The sequence below is a fragment of the Notechis scutatus genome, chromosome 3, assembly GCF_049901735.1.
Source record: "Notechis scutatus isolate UNSWTSFEM ecotype Mainland chromosome 3, rNotScu1.2, whole genome shotgun sequence".
NCBI lineage: Eukaryota > Metazoa > Chordata > Lepidosauria > Squamata > Elapidae > Notechis > Notechis scutatus.
In genome coordinates, this window is record NC_142011.1 from 185544785 (window position 1) to 185565105 (window position 20321).

The 20321-nt window shown below is 37.0% G+C and overlaps 1 protein-coding gene across 5 annotated transcripts in view; it reads left to right on the forward strand.

Moving 5' to 3' along the window:
• The window catches only part of VPS13B (vacuolar protein sorting 13 homolog B), a 319343-nt gene that overhangs the window by 130532 nt on the left and 168490 nt on the right, over positions 1 to 20321 (forward strand). For all 5 annotated transcript variants that reach the window (XM_026690439.2, XM_026690425.2, XM_087962041.1 and 2 more), the window contains exons 23-27: positions 2629 to 2863; positions 4638 to 4858; positions 11248 to 11454; positions 16363 to 16534; positions 17334 to 17448. In XM_026690439.2, coding sequence (XP_026546224.2) covers positions 2629 to 2863; positions 4638 to 4858; positions 11248 to 11454; positions 16363 to 16534; positions 17334 to 17448 — 950 coding nt within the window. The remainder of the gene's footprint in view (positions 1 to 2628; positions 2864 to 4637; positions 4859 to 11247; positions 11455 to 16362; positions 16535 to 17333; positions 17449 to 20321) is intronic.

Consider the following 20321-nt stretch of genomic DNA (forward strand, 5'->3'; position numbering starts at 1 on the left):
AGTGGGTTTCAAAGTGTAAAAATAATATAATCTATCATATGCCACAATAGTTTAAGTCTAAGGATACAGGAATTTGAAGATATTTTAACATTATACCTATCAATAGAGAGAGATCAGTGGCACCTTCTCATTATTTAATGCAACAACTTATAAGATTTTTAATTGCATTTTTTCTCTCTGCTATTATTATTATATGCCAAAGGCTAAGTTCACCTGGATTTGGTAATGGTAAAAGGAAAGTTTTATGTACATTTTTATACATGCATGCAGATATGTAAGCAAAGTTACTGTCCTGTACATAAAAAATGAATCATATGTGACCTCAATAAATATTGTATATATTCATGCTTTCAGAGGATTGCACATGCAACTAGTTCATCTTCAGTAATTTCATAAGAATATAGAAGTAACATCTAGTTGAAATGCTATTCTTATTTTAAATGTTAATGTCATAAGTTAATCAAAGGGTTTAAAACTTACTCAAGGTGAGCAGCTTTATGGATAGTTGTCTTCTGAACATACATACCTACTTTACCTGGTTTCTTCTTGGGTTGTTTTCAGAGAAGAAATAGAATTAGACTCCTGAGCATGGGTCTGAGAACAAGGACAGCAATACCCTATCTTCATGCCCAAAGAAAAGGGAATAATGTGAATGCAAGAATTGCTATGCAGGAGCATCTCATAATCCATCTGGCTCAAAAAAAATTATTCTCTTATAAGGCAAATAAAGCTTGTGACCATGGCAGCATATGGATAACTAAAGGAAATGCAGATAGCATAACTAATACCTTTCTAGAACTTTTCTATTTGGAGAAATATAATAAAACCTGAGCACATGAGGAGTCAGTTCCAACTAGTGGCAACATAGGAAAGCTCAACTGAAAACATTGTTTTTTTTAATGTGACTGATTTGATAGATGGTTGTTGAAGAAAACCAAGTTTCCCACCCAGCACTGGGGGGAATTTCAGAATGTCTCCATCTTTTTTTTCCTTACTGTACAGCTAACAATATTAATGATATAATGGAAAAGAGAGTGAGGACATAACATTTGCATTTTCATGTGTTAGAATCACAAAGTTGCTAGGATATACAGAAGTAAAATCAAAGGCAGTGAGCAGTATCTATTAACTGTACCTGAACTTGTGTTATTAAAAATGTTACAATCTAGTGCAATTTAACCTTAAACTCCAACTTATTATCTCATATATAAAATTTTACATTTTTGGGGTATATAAATTTGAGGAAAAGCTAACAAACCTAAAATGTATTGCTAAAAATTGTAGAGAACTTAATAGGGAAAACTAAGGGTGTGTGTGTCTCAGCTGAATTGGATTTTTTTTTTTTTTTTTTTGCTTCTAACCAAATTACCCACAGGGAGACTCCTGTGAACATCCTATGAATAGTTTGGCTGTAGATCAGATATACAAAACTCCCCTTGTCAAATCGAGTATGGATTTTGACCACCTCATATTTTCTATCTCAATCCTTGTACTTGGGACCATCTCAGTACTTTCTTATTGAAAATACTATCAGCTTTTCTTTCTAAAAATAGTAATATAAATTATAATTCTTTATTCAATTTTTACTCATCTGTAATATATTAACCTGTCAAACAAACCTGAAATAGAATTATCAGGATCATATTTATCATATATTTAAATTATTTAGTGATCAGCTTTCTATATTCGGGTATCAGCTTTATGAGGACAAGAAAAGGTTTTTAGGAGTGTGTTGTAACTTATACTTCATGAATTTTGTCTGTCTCATCAACAATTGTTAAGTCTGTAGCAGGTATGTTGTTTGAATTCTACATGTGTTGCTATGTTGATTCCTGAATGGAAATATCATTTTTAAAGATGGTGTGCACATTTTCTTCTCTGAAGGGTTGATTTCCTAGATACTTTCAGTTCTTCTGTTAAGAGGAAAGCTGGAAGCTTTCTGGTTATGGGGGTGTTGTTTTTTAAAATCAAAACATGAGGCTAAAGTGCCCAGGAGGTTATGTTGGTTATCACATTCCATGTGCACATAGCTACAGAACACAAACAGTGCAGGCTGTATGTGGTTTTGGCAATAATGAGAATATTTGGCAATGTAACAAAGGTGATATTTCAGCTGCATTTCTTGAGAATGATGCAGTCTTCATAATACACGCCGTTCTTTGGGAACTTCAAAGAAACTGAAAAAATGTCACTAAAAGAAGCAAGATTTGACCAAGATTTCAGTCATTTCTGAAGTCTTAGTTTGTGCTATCAGAAGCTAACAAACTACACATGGATTTTTTTTTGTTAAATTTTTTGTGATATACTTTACGAGTCAATCATCTTCCTTGGGAAAAATGTGTGAAAAGGCCAATAGGCATGTTTTTCTGCCAGTTTCCTGAACAAATTAGTAGAACTTTTCTTAGATATTGACTGAGAAACACACACACACACAAACACACACACACACACCAAAAATAGAGATTACCTGATGTGGTTATCTTTTTTTTTTAATTTAAGCATTAAAAAATCTAGTAACCAATTTTGACGCTTGCTTTCCTATGAGTCTTAGATCTAGGGCCACAGTAAGAATGTTGCCTTTCATCCTTACAAATTTTTATTTAAAAAACGGCTGTTTTTGTCTTTCAGATGGAAGTGCAGTCATGTTGCGTATTCATTCCCAATGACAGCCTGCCATCTCCCAGTACCATTGTGTCTGGTGATATTCCTGGCACTGTCCGTAGTTGGTATCATGGGCAGACTAGCATGCCTGGAACTCTTGTCATTTGCTTACCCCTTCTAAAGATTTTGAGTGCAGGCCACAAGTACATGGAACCCCTCCAAGAGATTCCCTTTGTTGTGCCAAGACCAATACTTGAAGAAGGTAAGAGATAACAAATTCCAAAAAGAGTGTTATAATGAGGTACTATTTTCTAAGATGAATTATGTAGCTTGATATCAACATTCTCCTTTAATCTTTTCAAAATGTTTCATTATTTTTTAAATGCTATTTTTTATTACTTACTTTTTTTTTTTTTTACTTTTTTTCCATTTTTTAAATGCTCTTCACATGACACTAGAATTAAGTTAAAGGAGAATACTTGCAGATTGGGGTTGAAATGGGTGTTCTCTGAGCTTGGTTGTTTTCTTGCAGACATTTCATTACCCAAACCAGGTAACATCATCAGTGTTCAGCACTTTGGTAATGAAAGGTCTAAGAAAACAACCAAGCTTAGAGAACACTAAGGAAACCCCCCACCCCTCCAAGAATTAAACCCAGATATCTCCATGTAATCAATGCCTTTATTTTAATCTGTTTGCAGTAGTCACTATAATTGAGGTGAAATTTGACTAGCATATTTCATATTTTTCATACTAACTCCCTCTGCTCAGAAACTAAATTCTGTTAACGATACATTACAGAAATGTTATGGAATACCATGCTACAGAGAACGAGGTTAGACTAAACACTGTTAATAGTGCCTCATTTTGTAAATTTAAAATTTTAGGATATACTTGAACATATCACATAACATATTCTTACATATCCTTTTAAAAATACAATTTTATTGAAAGTTTAAAAACAAGTGTAAAATTGATGGGTCGCATGCAGCCCTCACAAGCTCCATTTTCAGCTGCGATGGCCTCCTGCAGCCCTCTGCAGCCCATATACAAACCAAGAATCATCATATCAGAGCTCTCCTGTAATACAATTGAATTATTCTTCTCCCAGAATATCATTTTATTTATTTATTTATTTGATTGATTTGTCAATCGCTTACAAGATAATAGGTGTAAGAATAAACAGGATTATAAATATAGGAAATAGATATGAATAAATGGGGACAATAGGACAGGAACGGTCGGCACGATAGTGCACTTATGCACGCCCCTTACAGACCTCTTAGGAATGGCGTGAGGTCAATAGAAGATAGTTTAAGGTTAAAGGAGTGGGGGTTTGAAGATGTAACAACAGAGTCAAGTAGTGTATTCCAGGCATTGACCACTCTGTTGCTGAAGTCATTATGCTTCCTCTTAGAGTCTTATGAACATAATTGCTGTTCTTAAAACACACCCACATACACTCCCATAATTAAACAATAGATCATTAGAGCTTACTTTTTTCTTTTATTTCTTGTTCATGAAAGCTGATGACTACACCTTAGTAATGTATCACTCAAAGTAACATTTAAGATATTTTTATCTGTTTCTGAAGCCCAGTAATTAACACTGTCTCTTCTAGCAAAAGATAGACATCAAGGGACATGATTAAAAAGCCAAATTAATATTAAACTTCTTATATAGATTAGGTTTAAATTTCCCAGTGAAAAAGTAATTTAAAATTGCTCAGTTTGGGCAATATTAAACTCAACAGCAGCATACAGTGAAGGTAGATGCAAAGAATATAATTGTGCATATTCATATTGTATGATAATGTATTATATCTGAGAAGGAAATTAAAATATAACATCTCTGTGTTACATAACATAGAATGTACTGTTGAATTGTATCACTAAATACTAGAACTAGACTTTTGTTAGTTTTGTAAAGGAATAATCCAGAAATATTTTAGTTTTATGTGAGAATAATCCACACTTGGAATGATTCTTTTATATACATATTTTACTTTTGTTTTGGCTTTCCTTTTGATTAACTAGGAGATGCTTTTCCTTGGACAATCAGTCTGAATTATTTCAGCATCTATACACTTCTGGGGCAGCAGTTGACTCTTAATATCATAGAACCTGTTGGCTGCACTTCTACTCTGGCAGTTACTTCACAGGTATTGCCCGCTGCAGGATCAGAATCCAGGCACTCATTTGTTGTATGTCTTCATGTTGACCTTGAATCACTTGAAGTAAAATGCTCAAATCCTCAGGTTGGTGCATTTAATTTATTGGAACAAATTAAAAATGCTTAATTTAAGTATTGTTCTGGATTCTATAAGAATTGTGGTTTTTTTCCTTTTAAGTATCTTTCCTATAAAAACCAAGTCATCAAGTTCAGGATACTTAGATTAAGATTTGCTTTGAAGCTCTTTCATGTTTTGTAATTTAGATTCATCTGTAATAGCTATAGCACATAAGTGCATCTTGGGTTTGATGGAACGAAATCACTTGCAGATGTATTGTTAAATGTTGAGGCCCTGCTTTGTTGTCAAAGTGGATACATTTATTGAAATAAATTAATGTATTCTTTGCAGAAATTAACACACGTACCTGATCTCATTAAGCATCAAATTATTTCAACTAAAGTAAAGATACCCTCTATGAGGGTAATAGAACATAAAATGTAAAAACAAGTTTAAAATGCATAGAATGCACAGAAATAAAACACCAGTACCACTCAGTAATTACAAAAAGAAAAGTAGCAAAAGTAGAAACAGTCCCTTAAATAAGGACAGAATACAAGATCAATCAATTTAAAAGCACACAAATCACAGAATCTAAAAGGGTAAGGAGGAGGCAACCAGCTGAATATTACAGAGCAATAAATGCTATATGATATTAGCTTTCTGTGAGTCATTTCCCTTTATGAAATATTTGTTGAATCTTGAAATTTGCCATATCTTCATGTAGTAATTATTCCCAATGAAAAGGTGAGAAATATTATAACAAATTCTGAATGATTTTTACAGATATTACAGAAACTTGATTCAGTGGATGTGTACTTGATGTAGTAATAGGGTTACAAGATGTTATGACTTATTAATTTATATTTCTTTAGGCCTTGAAGACGTGTTGCTGAATTTGTATTTTGTTTACAGCAACAAATACTTGTGCAATTCATGAGGAATCTATGAAATTTGACTAGGATAGAGGCTATCTCTTCATTGTTAGTCTTAAGGTTATAAGATAAGTTCATAAGGCTAAATGCATTTAAATTATAGTATTGAAATTAGAATAAAATATACCTCATATGGTTTTTTTATTGATTGATTGATTGCCATCAAATCAGTATTGATTCTTAATGAACACATAGATTTTCTCCATGATATTCTGTCTCTAACCTGGCCTTTCAGATATTTTCTCACAACATTAGGTGGCTCTTTTTTCATTATATTATGAAACTAGAAGTAAATGCCGGTTTTCAGTGAAACTGTAGTAAAATGTGGTCATGTGATCATTGGGATACTGCAAATAACCATACATGTGGGTTGGTTGCTGAGTGTCCAACATGGCATGATGTGATCACAAGGGAGGACATATCTGTTGCAATTTGGGAAGCAGGTTGTGAGTACCCCCAGGAGGTCCATCATAACTTTGAACAGCTATTGCATTTCCACTTCCATATTGAAAGGATTAGCCAGCGATATTACCGTTGCCCAGGGGATGCCCAGTTGGGGGCTCTTTTCAAACCTCGCCCAGAGCTGGAGCAAAGGATGGAAACTCTAGTTTAGGTGTTGATAAAATACTTATAATTTGTGTCACATGTAACCTGCACATGCACAACCTATCTTCCTCCTACCTCATGCTAATTTAAACCTGAAATCAGTCTAGCTGCTCAATAGATCTGATGAAGTCTTCTAATAAAATGTGTTAGTTGGAAAAGATGCTACTATGCATCTTTTTGAGTTATTGATATTCAGATTATCAAAGTAAGGAGAGACACGGGAAAAACATTCAGCTCTAATTCTTGATGGACCTTAGTAAACTTTCAATATAAAAAAGTGCTTTTGTCCTGTCCCAGTCTATGCACACACACACATCAAGGAATTTTGGATACTTATTGAGATACTGCAAGCCCCTAATTTTATTCCCCAGGTCCCATTTACATTAAACAAAAAGTCCCAATGAGTCTGAGTCTACACAGCCGAGGCACAAAGTCACAGGCAAGGCAAAGTCCAAGGCACAAGTCTACAAATCCACACACGAAATCTGAGTCCAAAATCCACGAGTCCAAAATCCAAGCACAATGACCAAGATCCAATCACAATGTCAGAAAATAAGGCACAGGTCCGGAATCAAGGAAACACAAAGTCAGAACACACATGCACAACAAGGAAGTGAATGGTTGTCTCCAATGCTGCTTTGTTTCATGCCTTGGGCTAAGTAGGCATCTGGTGTAGCTCATGAGGAGGGGCGACCTCATTGACTTCTATTGCGCCTCCCTCCACTTGGCTATACGCACCCTGAGATCCATTGAAAGAGGCAATTCCTCCTTGTCTCTGCTGACAACTACACCGCTCTGACTTCAACTACACCGCTTCTCCACTCTGTGCCTCTGACTGATCATCTGCGCTTCGAGGCAGCAATTGTGTCTCTTGTTTCTCCTCTTCAGCCAGGTGCTTTTCTCGTTGTTCCTCTGCCAGTTTCCAATATTCCTGACTTCTCTTGCCCATTCACTCCTGAAATGGAGTCTCTGTGTCCTTCTGATGTTCTTCCGCACCCTAGTCTGGATCCGGGTTTTTCTTTCTGGGGAAACCATTATAGCTGCTCAGAATAACTTGTTGAGATGGGTACAGAGGTAGTATTCAGTAGGTTCTAACCAGTTCTGGAGAACTGGTAGTGGAAATTTTGAGTAGTTCGGAGAACCGGCAAATACCAACTCCATCTATTCTCTGCTTCCCAAGTCCCAGCTGATTGGCTGGGTCTTCTTTGCTCTGCACAGGAGAACGGAGCTGGAAAGCAGGTTAGTGGGGTGGGAGGGAATGGGGATTTTGCAATAACCTTCCCCTGGAGTGGGGAGGGAATGGGGATTTTACAGTATCCATCCCCTGCCAAGCCACACCATGCCCACTAAGACATGCCCACAGAACCAGTAGAATTTTTTTTTGAATCGCACCACTGGATGGGTAGTCATAAATTGATTAATTTTTTTGATTGAAAGAATGAATGAATGAATGATAGTATTAAATTAAAACATTTAAATATTAATGTAATTTTGCAGAATGTAAGAAAATTCTCCAATATTGTATCAATATAAAAGCAGCTAAGGAAGATCTGTAAGGATAAATTATATTCTCATATCCACAAATCAAGGCCTGCTTTATATCAAAAGTAGACAGACAGCAATGTTTCCCTGCATCTGTTTTGCCCACATTAGAAGCCAACGTCATTTTTTGGATGTGTCCTCAGGCTGAAACCTCTTCATTAAATATGAAAAAAATATTTTTTTTCCACAATGGCAAGTGGGTATGGCATCCAGCTGTGGATATGGTTATATATTGTGCAAGTTCCATGGTTTTTTTTTTTTATATACTAAATGGCAAGTTACATGATTATTGCTTATTTATGAAGTATTTTGCATAAATAGTTTAGATCTGAGTTGAACAATACAGTAAATTATGCAGAATGTTTTCTGAATAGATAGATGTCATATCCCAGGACATAGCTCTGAAAAATGCTGATTCTTTTCTTTTGTGGTTAGAAACTATTTTCACACCGACTGCAGAAATTGAATTCTCCTATATTCTATATATTAGATTTTTGTTCTTAGAGCTGCTGATGTTTTAGTTGTATTTGAAGCAGCAGCTTCTATGAAAGTCTATGAAATAACCCGGAAACTAAATTAACTGTTCATTCATTAAAACCACACAGCCTTACCTACTGTTATTTGATATATTTTTTCTCTGCAGATTTTCCCCATATGTATCAAATGAAAATACACTGCTCAAAAAAATAAAGGGAACACTTAAACAACACAATGTAACTCCAAGTCAATCACACTTCTGTGAAATCAAACTGTCCACTTAGGTAGCAACACTGATTGACAATCAATTTCACATGCTGTTGTGCAAATGGAAGAGACAACAGGTGGAAAGCATAGGCAGTTAGCAAGACATCCCCAATAAAGGAGTGGTTCTGCAGGTGGTGACCACAGACCACTTCTCAGTTCCTATGCTTTCTGGCTGATGGTTTGGTCACTTTTGAATGCTGGCGGTGCTTTCACTCTAGTGATAGCATGAGACGGAGTCTACAACCCACACAAGTGACTCAGGTAGTGCAGCTCATCCAGGATGGCACATCAATGTGAGCTGTGGCAAGAAGGTTTTCTGTGTCTGTCAACGTAGTGTCCAGAGCATGGAGGCACTACCAGGAGACAGGCCAGTACATCAGGAGACGTGGAGGACGCCATAGGAGGGCAACAACCCAGCATCAGGACTGCTACCTCCGCCTTTGTGCAAGGAGGGACAGGAGGAGCACTGTCAGAGCCCTGCAGAATGACCTCCAGCGGGCAGGCTGCTGAAACGGTCAGAAGCAGACTCCATGAGGGTGGTATGAGGGCCCAACGTCTACAGGTGGGGGTTGTGCTTACAGCCCAACACCGTACAGGACGTTTGGCATTTTCCAGAGAACACCAAGATTGGCAAATTTGCCACTGGCACTCTGTACTCTTCACAGATGAAAGCAGGTTCATACTGAGCACATGTGACAGACGTGACAGGGTCTGGAGATGCCGTGGAGAACGTTCTGCTGCCTGCAACATCTTCCAGCATGACCGGTTTGGCAGTGGGTCAGTAATAGTGTGGGGTGGCATTCCTTTAGGGGGCCGCACAGCCCTCCATGTGCTCGCCAGAGGTAGCCTGACTGCCCTTAGGTACCGAGATAAGATCCTCAGACCCCTTGTGAGACCATATGCTGGTGCGGTTGGCCCTGGGTTCCTCCTAATGCAAGACAATACTAGACCTCATGTGGCTGGAGTGTGTCAGCAGTTCCTGCAAGACGAAGGCATTGATGCTATGGACTGGCCCGCCCATTCCCCAGACCTGAATCCAATCGAGCACATCTGGGACATCATCCACCAATGCCACATTGCACCACAGACTGTCCAGGAGTTGGGGGATGCTTTAGTCCAAGTGTGGGAGGAGATCCCACAGGAGACCATCCGCCACCTCATCAGGAGCATGCCCAGGCGTTGTAGGGAGGTCATACAGGCACATGGAGGCCACACAGGCCACACACCGAGCCTCATTTTGACTTGTTTTAAGGACATTACATCAAAGTTGGATCAGCCTGTAGTGTTTTTTCCACTTGAATTTTGAATGTAACTCCAAATCCAGACCTCCATGGGTTGCTAAATTTGATTTCCATTGATAATTTTTGTGTGATTTTGTTGTCAACACATTCAACTATGTAATGAACACAGTATTTAATGAGAATATTTCATTCATTCAGATCTAGGGTGTCTTATTTTTGTGTTCCCTTTATTTTTTTGAGCAGTGTACTACTATATAAGGCAGGGGTGGGCAAACTTTTTGGCTCGGGGCCGCATTGACTTTAAAATTTGACAGACGGGCCGGGTCAGCACAAGATTTTTGGGAATCGCCCCCCTTCCCCCCTCTTCTCCTCCTTCCCTCCCCTCGGAGGCCCCTGAGTCAGGAGTTGTTGCCTCGGGAAGGGAAAGGCAAAAAGGAAGAGCCACGGCAGTGCTTTGCAACGGGAGCAGCGGCACCGGAGGCTCAGGCTCAGCGGCTCCTGGTTTTGCCTTTTCCTTCCCAAGGCAACGCGGACTGGAGCTGCACGGAACTGCGCCGGCGGTAGCAACTCCTGACAGCCCCAGCCGGACACCTGAGCGGAGCCCAGGCGAAACTGCCTGTTGCTGCTGCCGGAGCACCGCCGGATCGCCTCCTCCAAGCAGCCCGCCCGCCCGCCGGGCTTCCCCTCTGCCACGCGGCTCGGGGCCAGGCGAGTTAAAACGAGCGGAAAGTTGCTGGGAAGTTGCTCGGGTGCTGGGAGCAGGCTTTTAAAGTGCCGCCCGAGCAGGACCGCCGAGCCGGGAACGGGCACCAAGGCAGGGCAAGGCTCCACCAGCAGCGGCCTAGCTTTAGGTGGCTCCAAGCAGCCCGCCCGCCCGCCGGGTGGAACCCTTCCCGCTCCTCGGCGGGAAGACGCTCCAGCCTGCAAGCTTTGCCTTTGCAAAGTTTAAGCCTGGAAGCCCGGGAAAAAAGGGGGATCGGCAGGGACTCACTTTGGAGAGGTCGCACTCGAAGGTGATTTCGAACTCCCAGCCGAGGCCTTTGCAAATTTCTTTTCTTTCCTTCCCCTAGATCGCTCCGCACTGTTTTGCAGCTGTGGGGGCCATGCGGCACAGGGCAATACGCCACACCCAGCGATTTTTTTCAGGGTGGGCCGGATTGGACAGACCAATGGCAGTGATTTTTTTTCAGGGGCGGGCCGCATTGGACAGACCAACGGGCCGGATGTGGCCCGCGGGCCGTAGTTTGCCCACCCCTGATATAAGGCCATCATAAATTTATTATATTTATACTGTGTGAAATTGGATTTGTGGAAAATGCTGACATATTTGTTTATTCATTTATTTAAGGTGCAACTGCTATGTGAACTAACAGATTTAATGGAGAAAGTTTGGAATAAGATTCATAAGAAGGGAATTTTCTATCAGTCTCTGGCACATACAGAATCTGTTTCAGGACCTGTACCACCTGTTTCACCTATTAAAAGTAGTATTGGGACTGCTCCACTGGATGCCAGTACATGTAGTCCATCAGCTGACATTGGGACAACTACAGAGGTACTGAAATAAGTGGTCTGCTAGAACAAGGAATTAAACTGGTAATGAAAGAATAAGGCATTCAAATATATGAATGCATGCATCTTTTTAATATTTTTAACTCAGTTAAACTTGTGAGTTGAATGGCCCACAGTTTGCATTTGTGAGTTGGGGAACCTAAAGAAAGAACAGCAAATGTTCCTGATACAATTATAACACTTTTAATGATTGCATAATTACCTAACTGTCCTCAGACATTATGGGTGGCCATAAGTTTGCTAAATGATCATTATCATTATTTTACAAGATCATGTATAAGTCATCATTTTGTGTTATTGCATATTTGCTGAGGAGACTGCAGTAAAAACTGCTACAGCTGTTAAAACCATTATCATGATCTTGTAATAGAAATGTGCGATTTGTCAATTATATCTTTTTGTGTGGAGATAATCTGTTTTAGGCTCACTACTTTGCTTGAATATTCTGATCCTCTAGAGAGAGGAAGCAGCATCAAAACATAGCATCTATGATTATGTTTAAGACTTAGTATTTGAACATATTAAAGATCTTTAAAAATGAATATGTTTAGAGACTATATAAAGATAAGTGAATAATAAGCCTCAAAAGAGGTAACATTTTATTGCTTTAAGATAGTTGGGCTCTTTAAGTTGAAAAATTTATATCTCAGGGTTATAAGGTTTTGTTTTAATTACTGGAATTCTATAGTATAGCAATCCTTTGATATATTTAAATTATTTGTCAAGGAACCACTTTGATTTTTGCTCTTTTGCTTTTGTTTATACATCCCTTATACTTTACATTTAAAATGATGATTATTATGAAAAAAAGTGCTGTATGCTGAATACATTTCTTAAAAATTTCATACATTTCACAGTTAAAGTATACTACTTCTCTATGAGGTCAAAATGATTATTTTGAAAGTGTCTTTAGCTCTTTCAAGTAAAAGACTTCCTATAAATGAACCCGATGGAGGAAAGGTGAGGAGGTATGGCTCACTCCAAAAATTGTTTACATTAAATAGCATATGAAGTATTTATTTATATTATCCAGCTGTGAATAATTCTTTTCATTTTGACAGATTGATAGGGAGTGCTGCTCCACCATACAGTTAAACCTGTTAGGATTCCTGAATTACAAACTGGATAGATCTGAAGATGAAAACTTGAGTGAGAGGCTTAAGAACCAAAGTTTAGAAATACTTAATCATTTTTAACCTCCTCTGCATTAGAGTAAAGGTAGTACAGTCTACAATTGGCCATTTGTTACTGTTTACTTAAGTACAAACAGTTGAGGAAGTGTTTAGTCCTTGGGGAACAGTAATTTGCTTCAGACATATATCATCCCTGAGCTTTAATGCAGATCAAGGATGAAGGCCTTATATGTTTGGCTTTTCCAGATGAATAAGGATAAATTCTGCTAAGAAAAATATACTTGATATTTTGGTTCATTTTGCAAGAATTGGCAAAGAATGAAATTATGTATTTTAGAGCTTGGTATGAGGAGGGTAGAAAAAACAGTTTACTTTTATTCTGGCTTTATTTTATGGATTTGAATACAAATAGAAAACTAATACATAAATTGTTTTTAAATAAAATTTAAAATAAACGTAGATATGGAAACTGAAAAATTATGAGAAAGTGTTCATTTTAGAGAAAAGTGGAACACTGAAAAATAACGTGCAATAATGTCCTTATAATGAACTTTATGATTAAAGTGGACTTATAGATTGAAACTACCAAAAAGGACAAATTGCCATACTGAAATTCAGCTGTGTTTTATAAATCAACTACATTCTTACGTACTTAGCTTTTTAATTTACAAGATGTTTAGCATTATTTTCAACCTACTTACCTATTGAAAATCAAACATTCCTATTATATTCTGTTATTTCATAACTATATTTGATTCCATAATGAAAACATTAATACTATTCATATGGTAACTGAAGAAAAGGCCACATCTTCTAAAAAAAATAGCTGCTCTTGGGAAACATCTGCAAATTATTATCATGGTAGCAATCATTGTGTTTTTGCCAACCTAAATTCCTCTTGCATTTGTGAAGGAAATTCTCCTGAATTTGAGAACAATTCAAAGATAATTTGAATTATGAGTTACCAAGAAAGTACATCTGTGCTTATACCACATGGATCAATATTGTATTTCATCTATGACAACCTCACTGATACAGAGATATACAACTGTTTCCCCTTCCAAACCTTCATGAAGTTCCCAGACTTATTTCAAATGTTTTTAAAATTAAATTAAATTATATTTCTATCTTGATTGCTGCCATTTGCCCATCCCCTTTTTATGATGTGGCCCTTGTCCTGCCATTCAAAAGTGAAACCCTAAACTCAAAGGTTGCCTAACTCTGTTTTAATGGCTCATTATAAAATGCAATATAAAATGCAGTGTTTACCTTATATCATCTGAGATCTTGGAACTGTTGTGGGATTTATTGTTACCTTTGTTAGGATACAGGTTTTAGCCTTTGAAATTAACTGTGATATGACATTGAATGCTTGATTCCTCAATTATTTGAATATTTTTAAGTGCAATCAAGCTGGATTTAATGAATGCTTTCATAGAAAAAGCTGTTGATTTTTTCATTTAACATTGAGAACATGACAGATCATCAATGCGCTTAGAATATTTCAATTTGGGAATTTTCCCACAGTATTTTTTTAAAATCATACATTACATTGGTATATGTAGCTTCCAGATGTTAAACACAAACATACTTTTATGAAAGAACATTTCGTATTTAGATTAAGTATCAGAACACTTGAGTGCAAGGCATTTTTAAAAATTCTATCTTCCCATGGCATATATGTTATTTTTGTATGCAATTTGATGTCTTTGTTTATTATTGTTAGGTTAAATTTGTTATCATGCAAATCATTTATTTAATTAAATTAGTACAGTCCAATGTATTTGTATGGAGAAAAGGGCACAACTTCTCATGCGTATATTGATTGCAATTTGGCATATTCAGCTAAGATGGTGTAATAAGATGTATCCTGCTTTCAAGTACATAGAAAATAATTCTTTTATAACATGTTGGGAATAGTGCATCTATTCAGAGAAATAAAAAACTTTCTTGAACTTCACTTCTAAATACTAAAAATATTTTGATTTTAATTAAATAGGGCTTTCTTTTTTCTTTGACTTGTAATTATATTGCATTGCTATGGGGTTCAGTTATGCAAAAAATACATTTTCTGGAAGTTGATTCTCTGTGGATCATGATGGAGAAGGCAACATTATAGAAATAGGGGGCACCACTGTAGGGAATTTAGATGTATATGAAAATATCTGCCATGGTTTTCTCATATTCTAGCTGACATCTGTTGCAGTGCTAGATAAGTTAGTAAATCTGTGGACATCAGAAATGACTGGGTTGGGTTTATGTCGGCTTATATGTATGTATCTGTCATGCCCCTAGTGGAGTTTGACTCTGAGGAAGAAGAGGAACAGCCAACAGGGAGTGGGACTGTGGCTCCAGAGGTGGTGGAGGAGGCTGGGGAAGGGCAGAGGCCGGCTGAACAGTCAGAGGAGGATCCAGGCCCATCCCCTATCCATCCTAGGTCACGCAGGGAGGAGAGGATCAGGGAAAAGCGAGGTCTACTCAAGAGGAGATTACCATGATTCTCCTCGTGGCTTGCAGGTGGGAGCTATGTATATAAGTTTGCAACTGCGCAGTTGAAGTCAATTAGTGTTCACCTTGAAAGAGGCTTATCTTTGCTAGTGTTCTTCCCATGGACTTTTCTAGGTTATTTTCCTGGAGTTTATAATTAATTATCTCGGCTTGCTTCAGAACTCTTATCAATGCGGTTTGTTTTGGTTTTCTGTTTGCCTCATTATTTACTTTTGTGACTTTAAACTGTGCCTAATAAAACAGTGAAGTTAAGTTGAAGGCTTTACCGGACTTTAATATGTTTTGGGTTTTGGGTTATTTTGAGAGACTACGGGTCATCACAGTATCAGAGTATTCTCAGTAATAGGGTCTTCAATATGTATGAAAGAAGTAACTTAATCTTACGAAAAATGTATAAGAGTATTTTATGTCCTAGTTTCCGGTTATCATTGTAGAATGGTACCAGTTTAGAAACAGCACATTTTTGTGGGCAGACAGAAGAAGAAATTGTTCATAACAATGTACATCAGAATCTTTCCTCACTTTACAGACCTTACTTAATAGGCCATGTTAGGAATAACATAGGTTACCTAACGTAGTTTGGGTAAAATAATATATATAGACTATGATAGTGAGTTTAAGTGTGTGTCACTTTAACTGCAAAACATGTAATTTTGGGTGTGGCTGTAAAAACGCCATAAGAGGGAGCAAGAGAACTTGATTGATTGCTGGCTTACTGGATTGCTTGCTGACGACGATGATGGATTGTTAACTGCGTGTTCTTTGCTGTTGCTGAAGGAAGAAAAGAGGTTTGAATTCTTCATATCTCTACTGCGAAGAGATATATTACTGGACTGATATTGTAAGTTTACTGACCTCTTTTTCGACACTGGACTTTGCAACTGAATAATCCCCGGACGGACTGAACTAGTATATGATATATGGACTGTTTGACTATGCTATAAATCTTACTGGAATAAACTATTTAACTAGCACATTGTATCTGTTTTACTGAGTGTAAGCTACAACAACGTTTATCTCACATATTTGCCTGCCTGCCTGACTGCCATGCAGATTCTGCTAGGGTGTATATCCCTAACAAGCCATATCTTGTAAAGTATTTTATTTACATGTACAATTTCTATGTCAGAATTTCGTTTTCAAATATACTTTTTTATTAACGTGAATAGGAATGGTTGATATTTTAAATTTAGATTTTTTAATTCTTTCATTTCCCACCCCCCTTTTTTTTCTTTCTCTCTCTCTCTCAGGGTGAATCCCTCCAAGGGGGTGATGATTCTCCATTCTCAGACTCTGTTACCTTAGAGCAAACAACAAGCAATATTGGCATCTCAAGCGGACGTGTGAGTTTATGGATGCAGTGGATGTTGCCGAAGCTTACTGTAAAGTTATTTGCACCAGATCCAGAAAACAATGGCACAGGTATTACATTTCAGATTAAAAAGCAAAAGCATCATGGAACAGAACTTGTCTTACACATTTGCTCAAATATGCTGCCCCAATGGAGGCTTAACATATTGTCCTTCCATGTTTGAGGAAAGAAGAGAGATCAAATCTGTTCAATGTCTCCATTTTAACACTAGACAAATAATATTTGTGGCTGGATCTGAGGACTATAAAAGTCATTCTGCATAAGACCACAGCCAGTGGTTTTCCAGCCTTGTATTAGACAGTGGGATGAATAGAACAATTATGCCTTATCAACAGTGAAGCTACAATTGATGTCCTTCTACTGATCTCATCCCAGTCAGCAGAATCTTAAATATGGTTGTAGAGCAAGTGATTATGTGCACTGTGTACTGATTTTAATGCCTGCTTTAGGATTGATCTGTCTATTGAAAGGGATAGGTTATATAATAGCAGTTAGTAATTATATAACTAGATGGATAGTAGTAGATATATGCATACTGTCATTTAGCAACAGGTACTTGTGTGTATATAGCTTTAGTCAGGTCCATGGCTTTGTTTGTGGAACAGAATCCAGCCCCTATCCCTCCCTTTATGAATATAATATCTGTATACTAAGCTAGATAAAGTTAAGAGTAGGGGAAACCAAATTGTATGTGAGCTTTTCATACACATTTCTGGGGGAATTATTATTTATTTAAGATTTATTTTAATAATATTGGTTTGAAATTAAGGCAAACTATTTTCTTCTCCATTTCTACAAAATAATCATGTGATTTATTGGTGAACTGGCTAATTTTATTGGATACTGCAGAGATATGTGTGGTTGGTGAGTTAGAAGATCTCAGTGCCTCAGTAGATGTACAAGATGTCTACACTAAAGTAAAGTGTAAAATAGAAAGTTTCAACATTGACCACTACAGAAATAGGTAAGAATTTTATGTTCATTTTATATTAGTATTCATATAGAAACATCTATATTGTTTCAGTGGTAATAGTTATTAATCTGAAAGGCTGAGATTATGTATTTGAAATTATATTGCTATGTTATAATTCTAGGTATCAATATTACAATCTTGGTTGTAATTGGAAGTTCATTTATATTGTGTCTCACTAACATCTTAAATGAAGTTGTTGATAAGACAAATTTCGCAACCTCTTAAGCCAAATCTTGGTTATAAAAATCCAGATGGCAGTTAGTTGGCACCAGAGAGTTAGTATATTCTATGTAAAGTTTCACTGTTTACAGCTCTTAGTTATATATTAAGCCAGACTAAATGCTTAGCCTAGAACAAGCCTTCTTTTGCCATTGGCAGTTTCTCCTCATCAAGGAGCACAACTAAGAAACAGCTTCTTGTACAGGTAGTCCTCACTTACCGACTGCCTCATTTAGTCACCATTCAAAGTTACAAGATGGAAAAAAGGAAAAAATTTGGATGGAAAAAAGGCTTTGCAACAAAACCTAGCACTAACAGGCATTGCAGCATCCCATGGTCACATGATTGCCATTTGTGAATTTTACAACCAGTTTCCAAAAGGCAGAATTAATGGAAAATACGGAAGTGAAATTGCAATCACAGTCACATGATGCTCATGTGATTTGTCACTTAGTAACCACACTCTTCGTGCTGCGCTCCTCCTCTGTGCTCCATTTTTTTTTTGCCTCCTGGGCCTCATGGAAGCCTTCTGGGAGCAAAAACGCCCCACCCAGGAGGCTTCTCTGAGGCCCAGGAGACCCAATACCGGGGGCCTGCAAAAAAAAAAAAAAAGCCAAGCCCACCCAGTCACATGGCCATGCCTACCTAGCTACTCCCACCTAGCCAAACCCACAGAACTGGTCGTAAAAATATTTGCATCCATCCCTGCAAAGGATTGTCCTGTTAGGTAGATACATTCCTTACTAGGCTGTTTTATCTTTTTCTGTCATAATCTTTTGTTGTTCACCATATACTTTCCTTTCCTTCTTTCTTCTTTATTAAACATTTTGTCACATTCTTAATTAAGGTAGCTAATTTATCATTAAAAAATGAAATGAAATTTTAATCTCATGATAGAAAAGAGAGATATCTTTCCTTTTGTGTATGATTTGTATGAGCTTAAATTGCAGAAATTTGATACCATAGTGGTGTAATGTTCATAAGATTATGTTCCATGAAAAAAACTCTTTATTTTCTAATAATTTGTTGCTCAGATTAAAAGTGTCAGACAGTAATAGTGCTATGTTACTGAAATGTATTTTATACATAAGAAATAGCAAAGATTACAGTTGTTTAGTAAAGCAAACATTTTCTAATCAGCAATATGAAAATATATGAACTACCATTTGGATTAGCCTCATTTAAAATTATGATGGTGCTGAAAAACAGTGATGTATATCTGGTCCTTGCAGTTACAACCATTGCAGCACCCCCATGGTCAAATGATCAAAATTCAGGTGCTTAGCAACCGGCACGTATTTATGATGCAGTGTCCCAGGATCAGGTGATTGCCATTTGTGATTTTCCCAGGGGGCTTCTGACAGGAAAAGTCAAAAATGGAAGCCAGATTCACTTAACAACTATAGTTATTTGCTTAGTTATAATGACAGGAAGGTCATTAGGAGTGACTCACTTAATGACTTTATCAATTAGCAATGGAAGTTCCAGTCCCAATTCTCAATGTAGGTAGAGGAATTTCTGTGTATAAAAGAATTATTATTATTAAAAGACCAAATAGTAAAAGAAAAACCAACTGCAATATCTAGTTATCTACATTAATTAAAGATGGCTCTAGGAATTGATGATAAAACAGCCGTATTCATAACATGGCTGATATAACAGTTATTGAGAAGAAAGTCTGGTTCACTGATGCTACTATTCCAAACTGAGGAAAAACAATTGGAAAAAAATTATGAAATACCAGGACTTGTGGATCAAAGTTGGAAAAAAAAATCCATTGTTATACTAATCGTGATTGGAAGTCTCAGAGCAATAGCTAAAGGACTTGGATTGGAAATGTTGAATTTATTAGACCTGAACACCTAATTTTACCAAACAAACAAACAAACCCCACCCTACTTGGAACTGCCTATATTCTTAGACACTATCTTAAATATTCTTAGTTCTTGATTAGGTTTTGAATTATTATACTTTCAGCAGTTTTAAACTGCTGTTTAAATCTAACAGTAATTACACATACATAATAAAATATGAATCAGTACTCAATAAAAGTAAAAACAAGCATCATGCATATGTATAGATAATCAACTAAATAGAGTATTTTAACTAAAATAGGTAAGTAGTGGAGAAAACATATACTTGAAAAAATATTGTGAATTATACAAACAGTAGAGCAATAGTTAGCAAAATAAATAGTTAGCAAGTAGAATCTGATTGGTCTAACAGTAGGAACTGAAGGTAAAGGGAGTCGGAGCAACTGGAGAGCTTGACTAAATGAAGGAATACTGATTCCTGGTGAACATCAGCCAGAATAAGTATTACGATCCTCCACTGGAGAGCCATAGTCACTGCTCAAATACTTTTATCCAGACATTCTGAATTTTGCTACTCATCTGAATTTTGGAACTTTAGTCTATTTACTGGTTTCTTTTTATGCTTGCTTCTCTGAATAGCTTGCATTGCTTCTGTTGCATTCAGTCTTGAACTGGAAATGAATGAATCTACTTCTTTTCTATTCAGTGTATGTATCTTTTGAATCATTGACCTTAGTTTGTCACATTATGCTGGACATCCTTGGACATACATGAAACTGACTTGAAATTGAAGTATTGTTGCAAGAAACTCAGATGATCAGCTTGTTCAAG